Source organism: Nematocida major, assembly GCF_021653875.1.
Source record: "Nematocida major strain JUm2507 chromosome Unknown 2412, whole genome shotgun sequence".
Classification (NCBI taxonomy): Eukaryota; Fungi; Microsporidia; genus Nematocida; species Nematocida major.
Genome location: NW_025952939.1, coordinates 39213 through 54538, shown reverse-complemented (window position 1 = coordinate 54538; position 15326 = coordinate 39213). Strand labels below are relative to the sequence as shown.

Below are 15326 nucleotides of genomic sequence, written 5' to 3'. Positions count from 1 at the left end.
GGCCATTTATGTACACCCTGACAGGAGCCCTTATAGAAAATGCAGTTTCTGCAGAGAAGTCGCCCCTGCAGAGAGCCAAGGAAAGCCTATCCTCGGGCGAGAAAAGGCTGATCATAAAGGCCTTCCACATAATGTCCACAAAAAGCATTTCGTACAAGGAAAAGGCCCAGCTGTTCCCGCAGGTTCTCAGCCTGATCGGGCACGACGCCATTGAGGTGAAGTGTCTTGCATACTCTTTTGTTCTGCGCTCCCTGCGGAGCGACTCGAGCCTCCTCATCCTGGCCGTCAACACAGTCAAGCAGGAAATAAGCGGAGACCTCGAGTACAGAACACCCCTGCACGCGCTGAAAACATCCCTGGCGTTTGACTTTATATCCAAGGTGAAGGACCCGGAGTTCCTGAACCACTTCTCGTACGAAATTGAAAAAAGCTTCTGCTCGAGCTCCGACATCATCAGAAAGTCCGCCCTCCTGGCAGCGCCTGCTCTGTTTGCCGCGTTCCGGGAGACAAAGACATGCGCAATCCGGCAGGCCCTCGACGAGAAGAGTCCGGTCGTTCTTGGCGCTGCCATTTCTGCGCTTGTCTCCATAGAGAGGCAGGCTGCAGGAACCTTTTCCGAGAGCGACCTGGTGCACTGCTTTAGAGTTCTCTGCAAAAACAGGCAGGGCATTGAAGAGACGCACGGAAACTTCCCCCTTCTCTTTTCGCGCCTGTGCAGGCTGTTGCAGGCCTCTGTCAACTGCAGCCTTCTGGAGACGGCAGCGCTCGTGCTGGAGTTTCTCCCCCTCTGCGCGCTCAAGGAGCTGGCGAGCATGCGCAAGGAGCTGCTCGCGCTTCCGGTCGTGGAGAAGATCGCAAACAGCATGAGCAGCTACATTGGGACGCGCAGCAAGACCGAAGCTCTCGAGTGCATTTTGTTTCTTTTGCAGACACACGCAATAAAGCTGGAAACAGACCCATTTGTCGCAACAAGCGAAGACACGCCAAAGGAGAAGATTCTGAAGATGCACATTCTGTTCCGCATAAACAGCAGCGAGGGCCTCGAGGAGATTGTCTCCAGCCTGCGAGACCGAGACTGCACATACAATGCTGCATGCCTCCTGCTGGAAATGGATGCGCTGCGGGAGGAGGACGTCCGGGAGGGCTTCCGCTGCAGCGAGTCTAGCATGCTGCGAGCGCTCTATACCAAGCACCCGCTCCCAGAAAAACTTTCTCCCACGGTGCGGACTGCACTTGCAAACATGTCAAATGTCTCCGAGAAGGAGGCGTACCTCTTCCTGGCAGGATACTACCTCAGCGAAGTCCCAGACGAGGCGAACCGCATAAAGAGAATCCGAAACGCAGCGCACGGCATACTCTACGGAAAGAAGGAGGAGAGGGAGAAGCCGGAGGAGCACCTGGAGGAGTACCTGTACTTCCTCCTGAACATGTATGTTCGCGGAGTCCTGTCCAAGGAGAGCTGCATCCAGCAGGCAGGATCTGCCTTCTCGGACGAGCAGTTCATGCTGAACAAGTTCATGCACTTGGTCGACCTCCCAGACAAAAAGCACCTCGAGGACGTAATAGCATACAAAAGGGTTTTATACAAAGTGGCCCGCATTCCCTGAACAGCAGATCTCTGCGGCTAAATAAAAGCAAGTGCAAACACCTTTGTCTTCTGCCCGCGGGCTGTTTTCTTTATTCTGGCGTGCAGCCTCTTTCTTTTTTCTCCTTTTCCTCTTCTTCCTTCTGCATGCATGCCATTCTATGGAAAATGTCTCAGCACCAGAGACGACGCGGCAGTGCTCAGAAAGCATGCGCTGCACACATCAGCCCTTCCCGAGCACTGCTGCATGCCTGGCCTGTGCCTTCCTGCAGAAAATCAGCAGAAAATCCTGAAATTTGGCCCCTTCCCGAGCCAGTCGGCCTCTGCCGCAGGCGTGCTCTTGCAAGGCTTTTCACAGTTTGTTTTTCCGCCGTGTGCCACTGTACAGGGCTTTTCGCGCATTTGCCCGGAGCGTGGTCTCGAAAAAACAAATTGAAAAAATTTGGTGCAGGGTGCCTGAAAACGCGGCTGCGGGGGACTTTTTCTTTATTTTTTCGAATTTTGGAGAAATAAAAGTTCCGGAAATTCCCCATTTCCTGCATTTAGCAGGTTTTAGAAGCTTCTGGAAGAAATATATTTCCAAATGCAGGCATTGTCCCAGTATGGTAAATTCTCGTCTATAAATACAGAATGTTTTTTTACATTCAGGCAGGAAGTGTAAGAGACTCCTCACTCCTATACTATATTTACTAGTCGGAGTGTCCGATCACTCGGCACTTCTTGTCCTCACTTGCACGTGGGCCCCGTCCACAGCCCGATAAAGAAATCATCAGCAGCCTGATTGGCTGGCTGCTAGGTGTAAGGAGTTAGTAGGATGCTGCTCCTTTATGTTTTAACCTCTTCTCATCATCACCTTTCTTCCTGCTGCTTCTGGGTGCTTCTGCAAACTACTCTTCTGCACTTGCAAAATAAAGTCGGGGCAGGCAGGCCTTGAGAATGGCGAGAGCAAGCATAGTAGAGGAGCATGGGTTTGCTGTTTCTGGAAAGCCGAGTAGAAAGAGGCCAGAAGAACTGCTATGCGGCTTGCTTTAAGTATGCCTGCGTGTTGTGGGGATTTTCTCGGGTTGCATCTTTCTAGACGGAGACCCTTCTCTCGCCCAGGTACGACTCAAGCCCTAAGAATAAAGCGGTTGAAAGCATAAACCATGCACCAAAGAGAAAAACTGCCCAGCGTTTTAGGTGTCCTTTTTGCCTCAGGTCAAAGACCTTCCCTCCAAACTCAATTGCTGCTACTCCAACAGCGAAGAAATAGAGCGCCCATATGCACAATATGTACAGAAAGTGCAGGGCTTTGTTTAGCCCCGAAATAATGCAGAAGTTAAGGCCAACCGCCTGCACCAGGGCTAGAATGAGCAGCTCAACGTAGAACATGCAGACGCCAAAGTCCTCATGGACCTCAAACCCCCAGAGGCGACGAGTGTATCCTTGGTTCAGAATTTCCAGCATCTTTTGCGCCCCAGCAGCGGTGCACATCAGCAAGAACATGTTATATAGGCAGGAGCCCATGAACTTTCCGTACGACCCAAGCAAGCCCAGGTAGAGCACACTCGCAGAGCCCTTCGCCAAGTTGCTCAGGAGAAGGATGGCAAACATCGTGGTTGCCAGGGGAGTTATAATGTGGTAGGAAGCTAGAAGAAAGACAGAAAATGCTCTGTTTGAAGCGTTGAATATCAGGAAGAGTGGGCACGTGTCTGCATCGTGCGTGCTCGTTCTTGGGCATATGCTGTATTGGTGGTAGAAAGCGACTACGCACGCAGCCTTGACTGGGTGCTGGGGGCGTATGCGCATCGTTCTTGCAACCTCCTCAACCGGCCTTCCTGCGAGGAACCGAAAAAAGCAGAGCTTCTTTGTGTGCCAGTGATTCATTGACTCGTACTTGAGCCGGTCTACAATGTACATGTTTTTGAAGTTTGTGCTAAAATTAATAGAGAATACTGCCCGGATATCACTCTGATTTCACGGGCAAGCGCCAATCTATTGATGCGCCAAGCACAGCCTTGCAGCAGATGCTTCCGTCTTGCGCCCTGTTTTTGCCGCACATGCAGGAGGGCGCTCAACGCCAGAAAATGCATGAAATGCGGCTTTTGGGGTTTCAAGCCTATTACCAGAAATTGCATGCTGAAAAGAGCTCTGTGCGTAGGAAAATATTCAATAAATCGAACTAGTTCTATTACCATAGAAGAGTGTACAAATTTATTTATGGCTGCTTTGTCCGGCTTTGTTCACCAAGGCCAGCCCGGCCACGTGCGGAAAGTGTTCCTGCAGCAAATATATGCTTTTGAAGGTGTACAGCAGCTTGTACGTCTCGGCTGCGGACTCGCCTGACAGTTTGGCCGCCTGCTCAAAAAGTGCGAGGCCTGAGGCGTCGCCAGCGTCTATTCTCGCGTATCCTTGCTGGATAAGAAGTATGCTGTTGTAGGGGTCCAGAGAAACCGCCTGGTCCAGCGCCTGACCTGCAGCCTCTTTCATCCGTAGCGTGTTGTACCCTATGTATCTAAAAAAGGCGCTCCGCGGGGAGTTTGCAAACTCTTTCTGCGCCAAGAGAGAAAGCGTGTTTGTGAGCATGGCGTACTCTTCTCTGCAGCTTGCGCTGGCCTCAATGCCTTCGCTGCTTGCCTTCTTGTCGGTGGACATTATTTCCTCTATCCGCGCAGAAAGCATCTCAACTCCTGCACACAAAAGGTTCACATCCTGCGGAAACAGGGAAAGCGCCTTGTTGAAGGTTTTCTGCGCCTCTTTGTGCTCTCCCATTGTAAACTGCATCTTTATGTTCACTATGAACGGGTGCGAAATAATCTCTTTGTTCTGCATGTCTATGAGGTTGGCCAAGTACTCGCCTGGATACGCCCCCGTCTTCATGCTCATTTGTATAAGATACATCTCTATGATCGGGTCTTTCCTGTTCATAACTTTCAAAAGCTTTTCCTTTTCCACGCCGCCTGCCATGTTGCATACGCTCTGGATGTAAAGAGAGAGAACTTCCCCGAATGGATTGTTCACGAGATCGAAGAGCATGACAGCCTCGCTGTTTTTGCCCTGGATGTGCCGTATGCACCCTGCAACAAACAGGCCCCTGCTCGTGCATTTTTCTCTTGGGGTCGAGTCCAGATGCTTGACCACTGCCATGTAGTCCTTTTCCTCGACCCACTTCAGAAGCCTTCTGTCGGCCTTTGCGGGGCTTCCAAAGCACTCGCTCCACAGCGTCCGGTTGAACCCGCACAGAAGCTCCTCCAGCCTCACGAAGGACACAGAAAAGTCTTCGCTCACCTCTATCTCAGACGCCTTCTGCTGGGACAGCTGCTCTATTTTGCTGCTTAGAACTTTGTCCCACTTGGAAGCCTCCAGCTTCTCCTCCTCGGCAGGCTTTTTGCCCGGGTCCTGCTGCGCGCTTATCGTGCTGGGCTCTGCCTCGCTCTTTCCAGAGACGGCCTTCTTCCGCTCCTTCTGATAGCCAAAGTGCTTCTGGACAATAAGAAACGCATACAAAATGGACAGCCCCTTCGTGCCTCCGTGCCCCTGCCCAAGCTCTTCCAGCATTGCGAGGCGCTTGAAGCTGTTGTAGTGGATAGGCTGAATGCTCAGCACCTTCTCGGCGTATTCCCGTGCCTGCGCATAGTTTTTTGTTATAAAGTGCACCTGCCCTATGTTATTCAGCACCTTGATTTTTGTTTTGGCGACTTCGGTATCTGCACGGTCCCCCATTTCTTCAATAAGGGCAAGAGCTTCGCTGTACTTTTGCAAGGCCTTCTGATAGTCTTTTTCTAAATAGAGGAAATTTCCTTCGTCTTTCAGGCCTTCTGGGGTCACCCGGGCGTATTTGAGGTATTTATACATCCCATAGATAACCGCAGAGATCGCGCTGCTGTATATTATCCACTGCGCAATGTTGTTTCCGCTGGCCGGGTTGGTTTTCATAAAATATTTCAGAAAAATTAGTTTATTTATACGCAGAACATGTCCTATGTAAGAACATGCGGATTAATACTCCATACAGCCTGATTTTTTTCCCTTTCGCATGCACTTGTGCAACTGTTTTCAGGAATGCGCCTGCACGCACCAAGAAGATGCAGCTGTTTTAGGCGCACTTTCGGCCATTCTTGGCCAGTAATCACCAGAGGCTTTTCTGGCAGCGCGCACAGGCTTGGCTAGAAAAGCCCTTTGCAGTACGATCGTGCACCCGACCTGACCAAGACGTTACAATAGTTTGCACGCTGGCTTTGGGCCGCTCAGCAGTGCTATGCGAATTAAACTCCAAAAATTGTCTGGGTGTGTGATCTGGCCTGTAGAGAAGCCTGAGCACTGGATTCGACGGCTTCAGATATATTCTGTCGATGTGCATTTTGTGTATGCGCCTATTCCCCACGAAACACAAAAGAAATAAAACGAAAGTGTACGCTTTTATTTTTCCAAACATGCAAATAATACCCGGCGCAGAGAACTGTAGACTTGTTTACGAAGCTCTGAATTGCAAGCATTTTATACGGGAAAAGGCAAGACACCCCGACAGCTGCACCGCGCACGATTTTAGCAGATTGGGCTAGGACCTGCGCAGTATGTTCTTCCGGGCAAGGCTCAGCAGCCGCGCGTATTTTTTGCAGCCTCCCCCCGTTTTTACTAGCACAGACATGTTTTCTTCTAAGTATTTGCACATACCCTCAGCATTCTGCGGGGTGTACGCAATGTAATGCAAGCTCTTCTTCTCCTTTATATAGATAGACTTCGGGTCGATTGCAGTGTATAGCTCCATCAGTAGAGGCAGCTGCTCGCTCTTGTTTTTAAGTGCAAGGTCAAACCAGAGAATGTCTACCAGGTGCTTTGTAGTGAAGGATGGGTCATCGTTGCTCTCTTTCAAAAGGAGGGCAGACAGCTCTTTGGCGCTTTCTGCAGAGTTATCGAAGAAAAGACACGCAAATATCTTTTCGATGCTGGCGCTGCTGTTTAAAAGATGGCACTTGGCAAGCGGGTCTTTTGTTTTCCTTCTGTATTCTCTGAAGTACGCCATGATGGCGTCTTTTATCCAGGCGCGGCTTTCAGGCAAGCTTTCAGCGAACGTCAAAAAAGAGCCTGCGGAATCCTTGAACAGGCAGCAGTACAACTCAGACGCAACATTTATATTCGGAAACAGGTCTTTTCTAAAGTACCCTGTGAAGATTGCAGCATGCAGCCAGTTGAGCGGAATCTTGCGGCCAGCCAGTAGAAGCCCTGCAGCGTTCGAGAGAAAGCGGACGAACGGGTGCAGTCTGGTGAGCTGCAACTCGTTCTTTTTCGCATAAGCAAAAAATGTCATGGAAACATGCTCAAAGCTGGAGGGGCTTCTTACATGCCGCATCAAAAACAGCTTGTTCAGAGCGGAGTGGTTTTTATTTGCCACTTGCTCAGCTATTTCTTCTACGTCTTTAGTAAAATCTGTGTCCTTGCTTTGTTTGGCAAAGCAGTAGGAAATTCTATCTAAGCAGTGTGCGAAAAGACAGCCTGAAAACGTGCCGCCGCTTCTATATTTGTCTTGCAAGCTCTGAGCTGGCTCGTTTTTTTCGCCAGAGTAATGTATAGCCACGGGCATCGCGCCTATGTTAAACCGCTCGGGCGTAAACTCAATAAACATGCCCTGCGATATGACGCTGTTTTGGCACGTGTACATTAAGACTAGCTTTCCATACAGCTCCGGCCGCCCGTCCCGGCTCATCTCCTTCCAGACGGGGTTTAGGGTCACCTTCAGGCTCTTATTTATAGACAGAGCTGTAAAAAGCTGGCTAATATACGCCTCCAGCTCCGAGCGCAGGCTTTCGCTCAGCGGTCCTGCCATGCGCGCTTTCTCTGCAAGCGTATCCAGAGCCCTGCTTTCTGCAAACAGATTTCCTGTTAAGCACTCAAGCGCGTAAAAAAAGTTCAGAATGCCAAGTCCCAGCTGGACTCTGCTGGGGCAGCAATACGAAACCTTTTGAGTTGGCAAGTACCACACCAGGCTGCACCATTGATTGAAAAAGTTCAGCACCGCATGATCTGTTGTTGCAATTCTCTTTGACGAGTTCAGGATTTTTTTCGCATTCGCCAAGAAGTCATACAGGGTAGCCATGTTTCTGTCTTTGGCAAACTTCTCCAGATTTTTCTCCATGCAGTACCTTTCGGCCATCGGATCGTAGGAAAGGCAGCACAAAAGCATTAGCAAGGCGTTTTCGGCAGAAATAAAGACGGGCCTGCTCTCTTTTCTTTTCCTGGGCGCCTGCTTCTGGAGAACCGCCCACATGTTTAGCAGCTTGTTGTTTGCGTATTTGTAGGAAAACCAGCCTGCGTTGTCGACGGCCTTTTGCACGGTCAGAAACGGCTCTAAGTACTTTTCGCCCTCCTCTTGCCTTTCTTCTGGCAGAAACCACTCGCCCAGCAGCTGCTTCTCTTTGCAGGGCCTGCTTTTACACAAGCTAGCAGAGCACAGATCCTCAAGGAGCCGGTGCACGCATTTAAAGAAAACAGCCATTTCCTCTTTATCCGCAATGCAGTGGTGCCTGTATGCCCGTATAAGAAACTGCGGGCTTTCCAAAAAGCAGCCAGTTTCAAACTCCTCTTTGGTCGTGGGCATTTCGCACATCTTCGTGTACTCCTTAAAGAAGTTGACAATCCGGAAAATTTCGGCTTTTTTCCGCACCTCCATGCCGATCAGGCTTATTTCAAGCGCTGCAGCTTTCCTAGACCAGTCCTGCCACAGAACAAGGCGCTTCTCGCTGACCTCTACGGGAGTGTGCACGCCCTCGCTCAGCAGAAAAAGCGACGCCAGAATGTAGCACTTTTGCTCAACCTGGCACTCTTCTTGGAGGAACTGCGTAAAAAGACTTCTATGTGCTGACTCAATAGGGTTGCCAAAATAATCAACCAACGGAAAAAGCAGTATAAGCACCGTGTAGTACTCGCGGATGTACGAGTCGTGCTCGCTGCCTTCCGCCTCCGCGCATGCAGTAACCTCGCGCGGATACACTTGGTCGGCGTCTCCAGTCCGCGTGCACGCAGAATCCTTTTCCAGGGTCTTGTCTGAGGATATACTGTATAGGTACTCTGTTTTTATATGCAAGGACATGCTTCTTAGACAGCTTATAAAGTTCAGCTGCGCGCATATTTCGTCCTGGAGCGTGCCAAGTGGCGACCAAGGACACACAATTAGCTTTTCAATGCACACTGCAGGGCTGCCATCCACTCGAGCAGCATCAAGAGTGGCGCCTGCCCTCGAAGAATGGAAAAGCAGCCACAAAAACGCATGCAGTTTTATGTAACCCGATAAAAACATTTTTGCACTTTAGGCCTTGCAGATTGCCTTTTATTTTCAATTATAAAATCACCATCACAAATGTCAATGCTCTGAACCATCCCAAAGGCCGAAAACTGTGTCAAATAGTGTGCAACCGCCGGTCCTTCAAAAAGCTGCATGTGTGCGCAGGATCTAAATGCTGGATTCTATGGGCACCGGCAGGGCGCGCGTCTGGCCCAGGGCGTCTGCATAAACAATAGTTGGCGCTGCGGCTGTGCAGCCCTTTGATGCTGGTGATTTTAGTTGGATGCACCGCTGGATTCGGACAACAAATGGGGTTCTTTGCTCAGCCGTGCCTTTTCAAGCGCGGGCCTGCTTGCTTTGGGGCTGTATAAATGCATCCGTCTGCAGCCTTTGATATAGCGTGGCTGGCGTGTAAATAAAGGCTATGGGTTTGGTAACCCTCCCTTCCCCGGGTTGACGTAGTACGCATTATAATAGTCTTCTGCTTCTTTATGCCCTTCCCCTTTTGTGTAGAGGCTTTTGTACCGCATGATTGTTTCGCTGTAGTGTTTGTTCTTTTTTTCTATGGCGTCAAAGTCGATTTTATCTACCTTTGACATTAAGAGGTGGTAGAAGACAAAATATATCCACAGCGAAACCAAGAGAACATGGGCAATAACAAACAGCGCCAGAAACACATTTTTTATAGTGTTATGGGCCTTGGGCATTCGGATGCCCATCTCTTTCTGCGTGGCCTCCTTTCTTTGATCAAACTCCACCGAGGACTCCATCATTTCCAGGCACTGTGCATCGATTCTTGTTTTTGCTGTGGCTTTCAAGGCGTTTATGGCGAAATAATTCTCCATTTCCACGGCCCCATTGCTTCTGCTTGCCACGAGCACATCGTGGGCAGGCATGCTTTGGCTACTACTGCCCGTTTCATTCTCTTCTGCATGGTGCTCTTTTAGTCTGCGCAGTTTTTCCTCTTTCACTGCAATTGCTTCCTCTATTATAAGCTTTAAGCATGCAACTTCTGTCGTGTCAAACTCCTTGCCTGTTCGAAAAAGGCCAATCACTGCCAAGAAAAAGTCTTTGACGGAAATCCACGCCCTTATAATGTATTGCTTTAGTGTTTTTGTTCTTTCTGGGAATATATCAGGCCGATCCTTCCTTAGGTCGATAACCCGACGTGCGAGAGGCGTGATCTCCGTCTGCTGATTTTCATTTGGCAACCTTTTCATACAGGGAAGAATCAAATAAAATATTTTTGCAGTTAACCCGAATCGCATGCTTGCATCCCACCGGCAAGCAGCCTAAATGAAAACTTCTTCTCTTTTTCTGTGCTTAATGACGCCCCGCACCCCTTTCTTTTTTCATCTGCATTAGCAGCTATATTTGCGCTCTATGCGCCATTTCTGAGTAATTTAGAAATATGCAGGCACTGCTCGCGAGCAATGCATACATTTCCTAGCAGGCTCCAGGCAGGACGCGCTTTAGGCAGGCTGCAGTGCGTCAGTACTCTTTGCTCATGTTTATTTCGAACGCAGTCAGCTTTCCTAGCACTCCTGCACTCTTCAAAAGGCTCTTTATAGGCCAGCACACGGACACACTGTCGACAAGAGAGCTGCTCGGGGCGTAGCCAAGGCCAAACATTGGATTCGCGCTCACTTGGCTTTGGCCTTTTGCCTCTTCACGCCGTGCAGTCTGCACGCCCTCTCTGCTAAACACCACTCCTGCAAGAACCGCATAGTCTTCTATTGTGCACTGGACAGCTCCAAGCACCCGGAGAGCGCTGCTTGTCTCCTCTCCCAGCAGGCTTCTTCTAATCGAGCCCTCGGCTTCTCCTAAAAGGTTCACAGAGGGCGCCTTCCAGTGCCTGCTTATGAAAGACCGACTTGCCTTTTTCCTGCCAGAGCCCACGCCCAATTTCTTAAGCAACAGCCCGCACCTAGTCCAGAGCCCAGGCATAGGCACATTCTTTTTCTTGCAGGCAGCGCCCAGGCACAGCACGGGAATAACGCCCCTAAAGTACCCATTCACCCCGAAATTGTATGCGCTTTGGCGCACATGCAGCCCGCTCTCTGGGGTCTTCTCTTTTCCGGACGAGCGGCTGTTCTTGTGGGCTTCTCTGTACACGCCGCCCGAAACTATCACCTTAGCGCTTTTGTGGTCGACTGGATTTGCCACAAGCTCCATCTTGTGCACGTGCTCGGCCTGCTCCTGCTCCGCGCCAAATAGAACTTTCACAGCTCTGTTTATGTTGTACTCCACCTCCAGGCTTCTTCTTGCTTTGCTGATGCACGCACTCAGGTTTAGATAGTTGCACAAAACTGCACTCTTTATGTTTCGGTTAACGCCTGCAAGGACGCCCTCCACCCAGGCACTCGCCGAGGAAGCGCGGCTGCTTTGGATCGCGGAGAACAAAGAGAAGGTCCCCTTTACCTGCAGAAGGTTTGTTTCAAGCTGCACAGAGTTGCACCCCAGCGTGTCAAACAGAAGGTTGTACATGTGCCCGCTATACTTAACCATTTGCTTGTTGTTGCTGAGCGAGGCGCTGATCTTGTGCTGAAATGTGATGCCTTTCAATTTTATGGAGACGGGCACGTCAAACACCCTCCCAAGCAGCCTGCTGTACGTCACATTTTCCAGGCGTATCCCGGGAAGTTGGGCTATCTCCTGTTTCAGCGCGCCAGAGAGCTCCTCCACGCTTCTGTGCGCCCGTAAGCGCGCGCCCAGTGCGTCTTTTATGCTTTTCTGAACATCTCCAAGTATTTGCACTTTCATGCCCGCCGTAAAACAATAAGAGAAATAAAAAGAAGAATCCCGCGAGAACAAATCTGGCATTCGCGCGGCAGCTCCACAGTGCAAATGCGCTCTACATATTCGCCATGCACCCTGTGCCCAGCAGACAGGGCTGCCTGTGCTTTAGAGATCCACACAGGCGGAATGGGCGCGTTTACACATGCATGCACAGCCATATCAGCGCAGATCAACTGTATAGCTTCTTTCTAGAGTGCGGTATGTCTGCTGCTGGAAGCTGCCCTATACATAGTCGCAATATTTTGCGGCCTGGAGAATGCAAAATATAATTAAAGAGCTCGCGTATGCGATACTAAACACAGAGCTGTGCAGCGAAATGAAGCATCTTGGAAAAATAAAGAAAAGAAAGCAAGGAATGGTAAGGATACACTGCAAGATATGCAACACACAGGTAAACAGCGTAGTGTTTACCAAGCACTTGGAAAGGTGCAGCAAGCAGTAGCCTGCGGGGCACAAAAAGCGCAAAACTGGGCTCATCCAAGGCTTGCCTGAAAGCACGCATGCAAAGGGCTTTTATTTGTGCATTTACGTGCGCATGTGCGCCTACGGAATAGAAGCAGCATGCTAAGAGCGCGTTTATTAGGGCCTGTTTTCGCACGCCTGTACTTCGCGCATGCAAGAACCGACTCTCGCTCAAACCACACGCCAGCAGGCATTGCCATAAGCTGCCGCATAAGCTGCTTCATATTCTGGAAAATGCCTGAATTTCCATTGAAATTCCAATTTTTCAGGCAAGCCATCGCCTAAACCGGCTTCACATGCTCGGCTCAAGAGGATTCGAGATCACTTCGCCCGAACTGCTGCAGAATCAGGCCAGAGCGCAGCGGTTTTCCTGGTTTTACACTGATCTGAGCATGCAGTTTTCAAGCCACACACTCGCATGCCCCTCGCAAGGGCGTACCTGCGTTTTCTGGGGCTGCTGCATAGTTCTGATTTTCGCCTATTTTTTGGCGATGCGCAACGGCACAGCTGGAGCGCTGCAATATGCACAGGCCTAGTAATTATAAAAAGAAAATATTTTTGTAGTGGAAATGAAAAAAGAACTTACAGTCAAAAACAAGACGCTTGCTGGAACAAGAAATGCAGCAATAAAGTCATTTTTGGCCCCGTCTGCCTCGTACCTCACTCTGCAGCCCACGCACGTGCTGATACTTTCTATATGTTTTATAATAAACATAATGCTGCTGCACATAATAGGGAGATTTGGGTCGTCAACAGTGCTGCAGGCCATAATTAGCCTGGTTGCCCTGGGAGGCGCAATCGTTCTAGGATATTTAACGCAGAGATAGGCAAAGCGAGGCAAATATACATAAAAGTGTTTTTCATAGTCTGTTGTTTTGTTATGCAAATGATTGGTCTATTATTTGTTTTTAAGTTTTACAAAATTTTACATTATGAATTTCGACAAAACAATGCAGGGAGCTCTAGACACTTTTAAATTGGCAAAAGACTTCAAGAAGGGGAAGGACATCCTTCCGTTCACATATGCGGATTTCTTTGCAGAAAAGAACAATCTACTGGAAAACTTGGGGCTTTCGTGGAAGCAGAGAATTGGCTGCATGCTGATTTCGTCGGTGCTATCGATGTTCTTCTTTTTCAGAACGCTGATGTCTTTACTTTCGGTGGTTTTCTACCCGGAAACGCTGGGGTGGAACTACTCGATGTTCTCAATATTCCTGCTGTGCGCGCTCTGCTTCTTCAGCGGGTTTAAAACATTCTTCAAGAACACTTTTTCGCGGGAAATCGCCGGGTATGCTGTCGCATACACAGTGGCAACAGTCTGCACGCTCTTGTGCAAGGGATGGCCCCGGTTTGTGCGCTACCCCGTTGTCCTCTTTGACGTCAGCGCATTTATTTTGTTTATATACGCATACAGCACACAGAAGCTCAAAAGCGGAATTCGTGGGATAGGAAGCACGCTTTCTATATTTTAATCACCCATTCCCAGCTCCAGAATGCATGCACAATAAACACGCCAAATTTTATAGAAACTCTTTTTTCGTTGAGGGCCTTAAGCGCCGAAACACTTGGCGCAGTAAAGAGTAGCCCCAGTTGCGCTTTGTGCTGCTGGCCCATGCCAAATAGACGCGCAGCACAAGCAGCACTAAATATATTTTCTTATAAATACAAGAATGTTTGAATAAAAAATGGATTACACTTTTAAGAAGCCAACGCTGGAGGCGTACACAATCCTGTTCAGAGTGGAAAAGGGCCAGGAAGAGCCCTCTGTGCTGGAAGAGTATTTGAAGGCCAGAAGCATGACGGGGCTGCTTCGGGAGTATGCGCAAAGGGGGATTCTCTCCTGCCAAGTTGCCCCGGAAGAGGAGGTTGAAATGAACGGGCTTGCAGAGGAGGAGCTTCTGAAGCTGTCGGCAAAGTACTCCTCCGAGGTGGAGTATGCGCTTTTTTTAAAGGCGTCCAGGAGGCTTATGGAGTACAACAAGTCGCTTATGGTTAGATTTGACATATGCACGGCGCAGGCAAGGATGCTGATACTACTGGGACGGAGCGAGGAGCTAGAAAAAAAAATGGGCGAGATCGAGTCAGTGATCGAGCTGGGAATAGACTGGGGAAGAAAGAACAAGTTCAAAGTGTACAAGAGTCTGTACCACATTCTGCGGGGCGAGCACGAAACAGCCTCGGAGCTGCTGATTGACGCGCTCTCCACGTTTGAAGGCGAGGAGCTCATGACGTACTCCGAGCTTGTCAAGTACTGTCTTTTTTGCGGGCTTATGACGCTGTCCAGACAAAGCATCCGCAGCAAGCTGGTTGAGTCCAGCGAGGTGTGCGAAGCTGCCAGATGCATTCCAAGCGCGCTGGACTTGCTGCTCTCTTTGGACAGGTGCGACTACTCTGGGCTCTTCAAGAGCTTGTGCAAGTTTGCCGAGGGCCTCAAGGACAGTGCCTATTTATACGACAAGATAGACTACTTTGTATACAAAATGAAGGTGAGGTCGTACAACCAGCTTTTTATGAGCTACACTGCAATCTCCATCAAGCAGATGTCGTCTATTTTTGGAGTGAGCGAGCAGTACATACTCTGCGATGTTGAAATGATGATCCTGCGCGGAGACATGCGGTGCAAGATAAACCACCAGAACATGATGGTTTACAAGACCCCCGCCGATGTCGCCGATAGAATTGGGGCGCAGGCCGAGGAGATAATTCATACAATACAGAAAATGATAGCAAATGAATAAAAAGACCACCTTTATCCTTTAGGCGCTGTCCCCGCAGAGGCGCATGCGTATTTTCCCAGGGCAGTGAAAAATCTTTTTAAATAGCGCGCAGGAACAGTTTCTCACACGCTGGCCCGAGCACTGCTGCTTTTTCTGCGGAATGGGCATGCATTCCAGAGTGCTGTGCTGCCGTGGGCCTGCAGCAGGCTTTTGGCGTGTACTCGTTTACAGGCGGAAGACCCTCTTCTGCGAGTGCAAGGGGCAGTGCTTCTGGCAAATAAAAAGCCTGCAGGCTATAAAATATTTCAGAGCCTTTAGCAAATCGCAGAAAACCAAAAACACTCCAAGCACACAGAACGCCCTGCAATAGGCCAGATGCAGGCAAGCAGCGCGCCTGGCAGGGCCCGAAGAAGCACGGCCACTGCAAAATGCCAAAACAGCGAGCACACATTTGGCATCCGGCGAAAAATCGCGTGTGCGGATATTTTAGAAAGGAAACACGCCT

General features: G+C 49.6%; 10 protein-coding genes across 10 annotated transcripts; 5 read left to right on the top strand and 5 right to left on the bottom strand.

Moving 5' to 3' along the window:
* On the top strand, nt 1-1607 carry NEMAJ01_1949 (uncharacterized protein; the record flags this gene model as incomplete). Its single annotated transcript, XM_047915787.1, has 1 exon — nt 1-1607. A coding segment is annotated over one exon (1607 nt), but the record flags the coding sequence as incomplete, so codon positions are not given.
* Nucleotides 1608-2659: 1052 nt separating this feature from the next.
* NEMAJ01_1948 (uncharacterized protein) lies at nt 2660-3484 on the bottom strand (the record flags this gene model as incomplete). The annotated part of the gene is made up of 1 exon (XM_047915786.1): nt 2660-3484. The coding sequence occupies one exon, from the start codon at nt 3482-3484 to the stop codon at nt 2660-2662; it is 825 nt and encodes a 274-aa protein (XP_047771743.1).
* Nucleotides 3485-3778: 294 nt separating this feature from the next.
* Nucleotides 3779-5500, bottom strand: NEMAJ01_1947 (uncharacterized protein; the record flags this gene model as incomplete). The annotated part of the gene is made up of 1 exon (XM_047915785.1): nt 3779-5500. One exon carries the CDS (start codon nt 5498-5500, stop codon nt 3779-3781), a length of 1722 nt encoding a protein of 573 aa, XP_047771742.1.
* Nucleotides 5501-6122: 622 nt separating this feature from the next.
* NEMAJ01_1946 (uncharacterized protein) lies at nt 6123-8858 on the bottom strand (the record flags this gene model as incomplete). Its single annotated transcript, XM_047915784.1, has 1 exon — nt 6123-8858. One exon carries the CDS (start codon nt 8856-8858, stop codon nt 6123-6125), a length of 2736 nt encoding a protein of 911 aa, XP_047771741.1.
* A 407-nt stretch (nt 8859-9265) lies between these two features.
* On the bottom strand, nt 9266-10063 carry NEMAJ01_1945 (uncharacterized protein; the record flags this gene model as incomplete). Its single annotated transcript, XM_047915783.1, has 1 exon — nt 9266-10063. The coding sequence occupies one exon, from the start codon at nt 10061-10063 to the stop codon at nt 9266-9268; it is 798 nt and encodes a 265-aa protein (XP_047771740.1).
* Nucleotides 10064-10334: 271 nt separating this feature from the next.
* Nucleotides 10335-11606, bottom strand: NEMAJ01_1944 (uncharacterized protein; the record flags this gene model as incomplete). The annotated part of the gene is made up of 1 exon (XM_047915782.1): nt 10335-11606. One exon carries the CDS (start codon nt 11604-11606, stop codon nt 10335-10337), a length of 1272 nt encoding a protein of 423 aa, XP_047771739.1.
* Nucleotides 11607-11898: 292 nt separating this feature from the next.
* NEMAJ01_1918 (uncharacterized protein) lies at nt 11899-12084 on the top strand (the record flags this gene model as incomplete). Its single annotated transcript, XM_047915756.1, has 1 exon — nt 11899-12084. The coding sequence occupies one exon, from the start codon at nt 11899-11901 to the stop codon at nt 12082-12084; it is 186 nt and encodes a 61-aa protein (XP_047771713.1).
* A 589-nt stretch (nt 12085-12673) lies between these two features.
* NEMAJ01_1917 (uncharacterized protein) lies at nt 12674-12931 on the top strand (the record flags this gene model as incomplete). The annotated part of the gene is made up of 1 exon (XM_047915755.1): nt 12674-12931. The coding sequence occupies one exon, from the start codon at nt 12674-12676 to the stop codon at nt 12929-12931; it is 258 nt and encodes an 85-aa protein (XP_047771712.1).
* Nucleotides 12932-13036: 105 nt separating this feature from the next.
* On the top strand, nt 13037-13576 carry NEMAJ01_1943 (uncharacterized protein; the record flags this gene model as incomplete). The annotated part of the gene is made up of 1 exon (XM_047915781.1): nt 13037-13576. The coding sequence occupies one exon, from the start codon at nt 13037-13039 to the stop codon at nt 13574-13576; it is 540 nt and encodes a 179-aa protein (XP_047771738.1).
* Nucleotides 13577-13789: 213 nt separating this feature from the next.
* NEMAJ01_1942 (26S proteasome regulatory subunit N7) lies at nt 13790-14842 on the top strand (the record flags this gene model as incomplete). The annotated part of the gene is made up of 1 exon (XM_047915780.1): nt 13790-14842. One exon carries the CDS (start codon nt 13790-13792, stop codon nt 14840-14842), a length of 1053 nt encoding a protein of 350 aa, XP_047771737.1.
* Between the last annotated feature and the right edge of the window lie 484 nt (nt 14843-15326).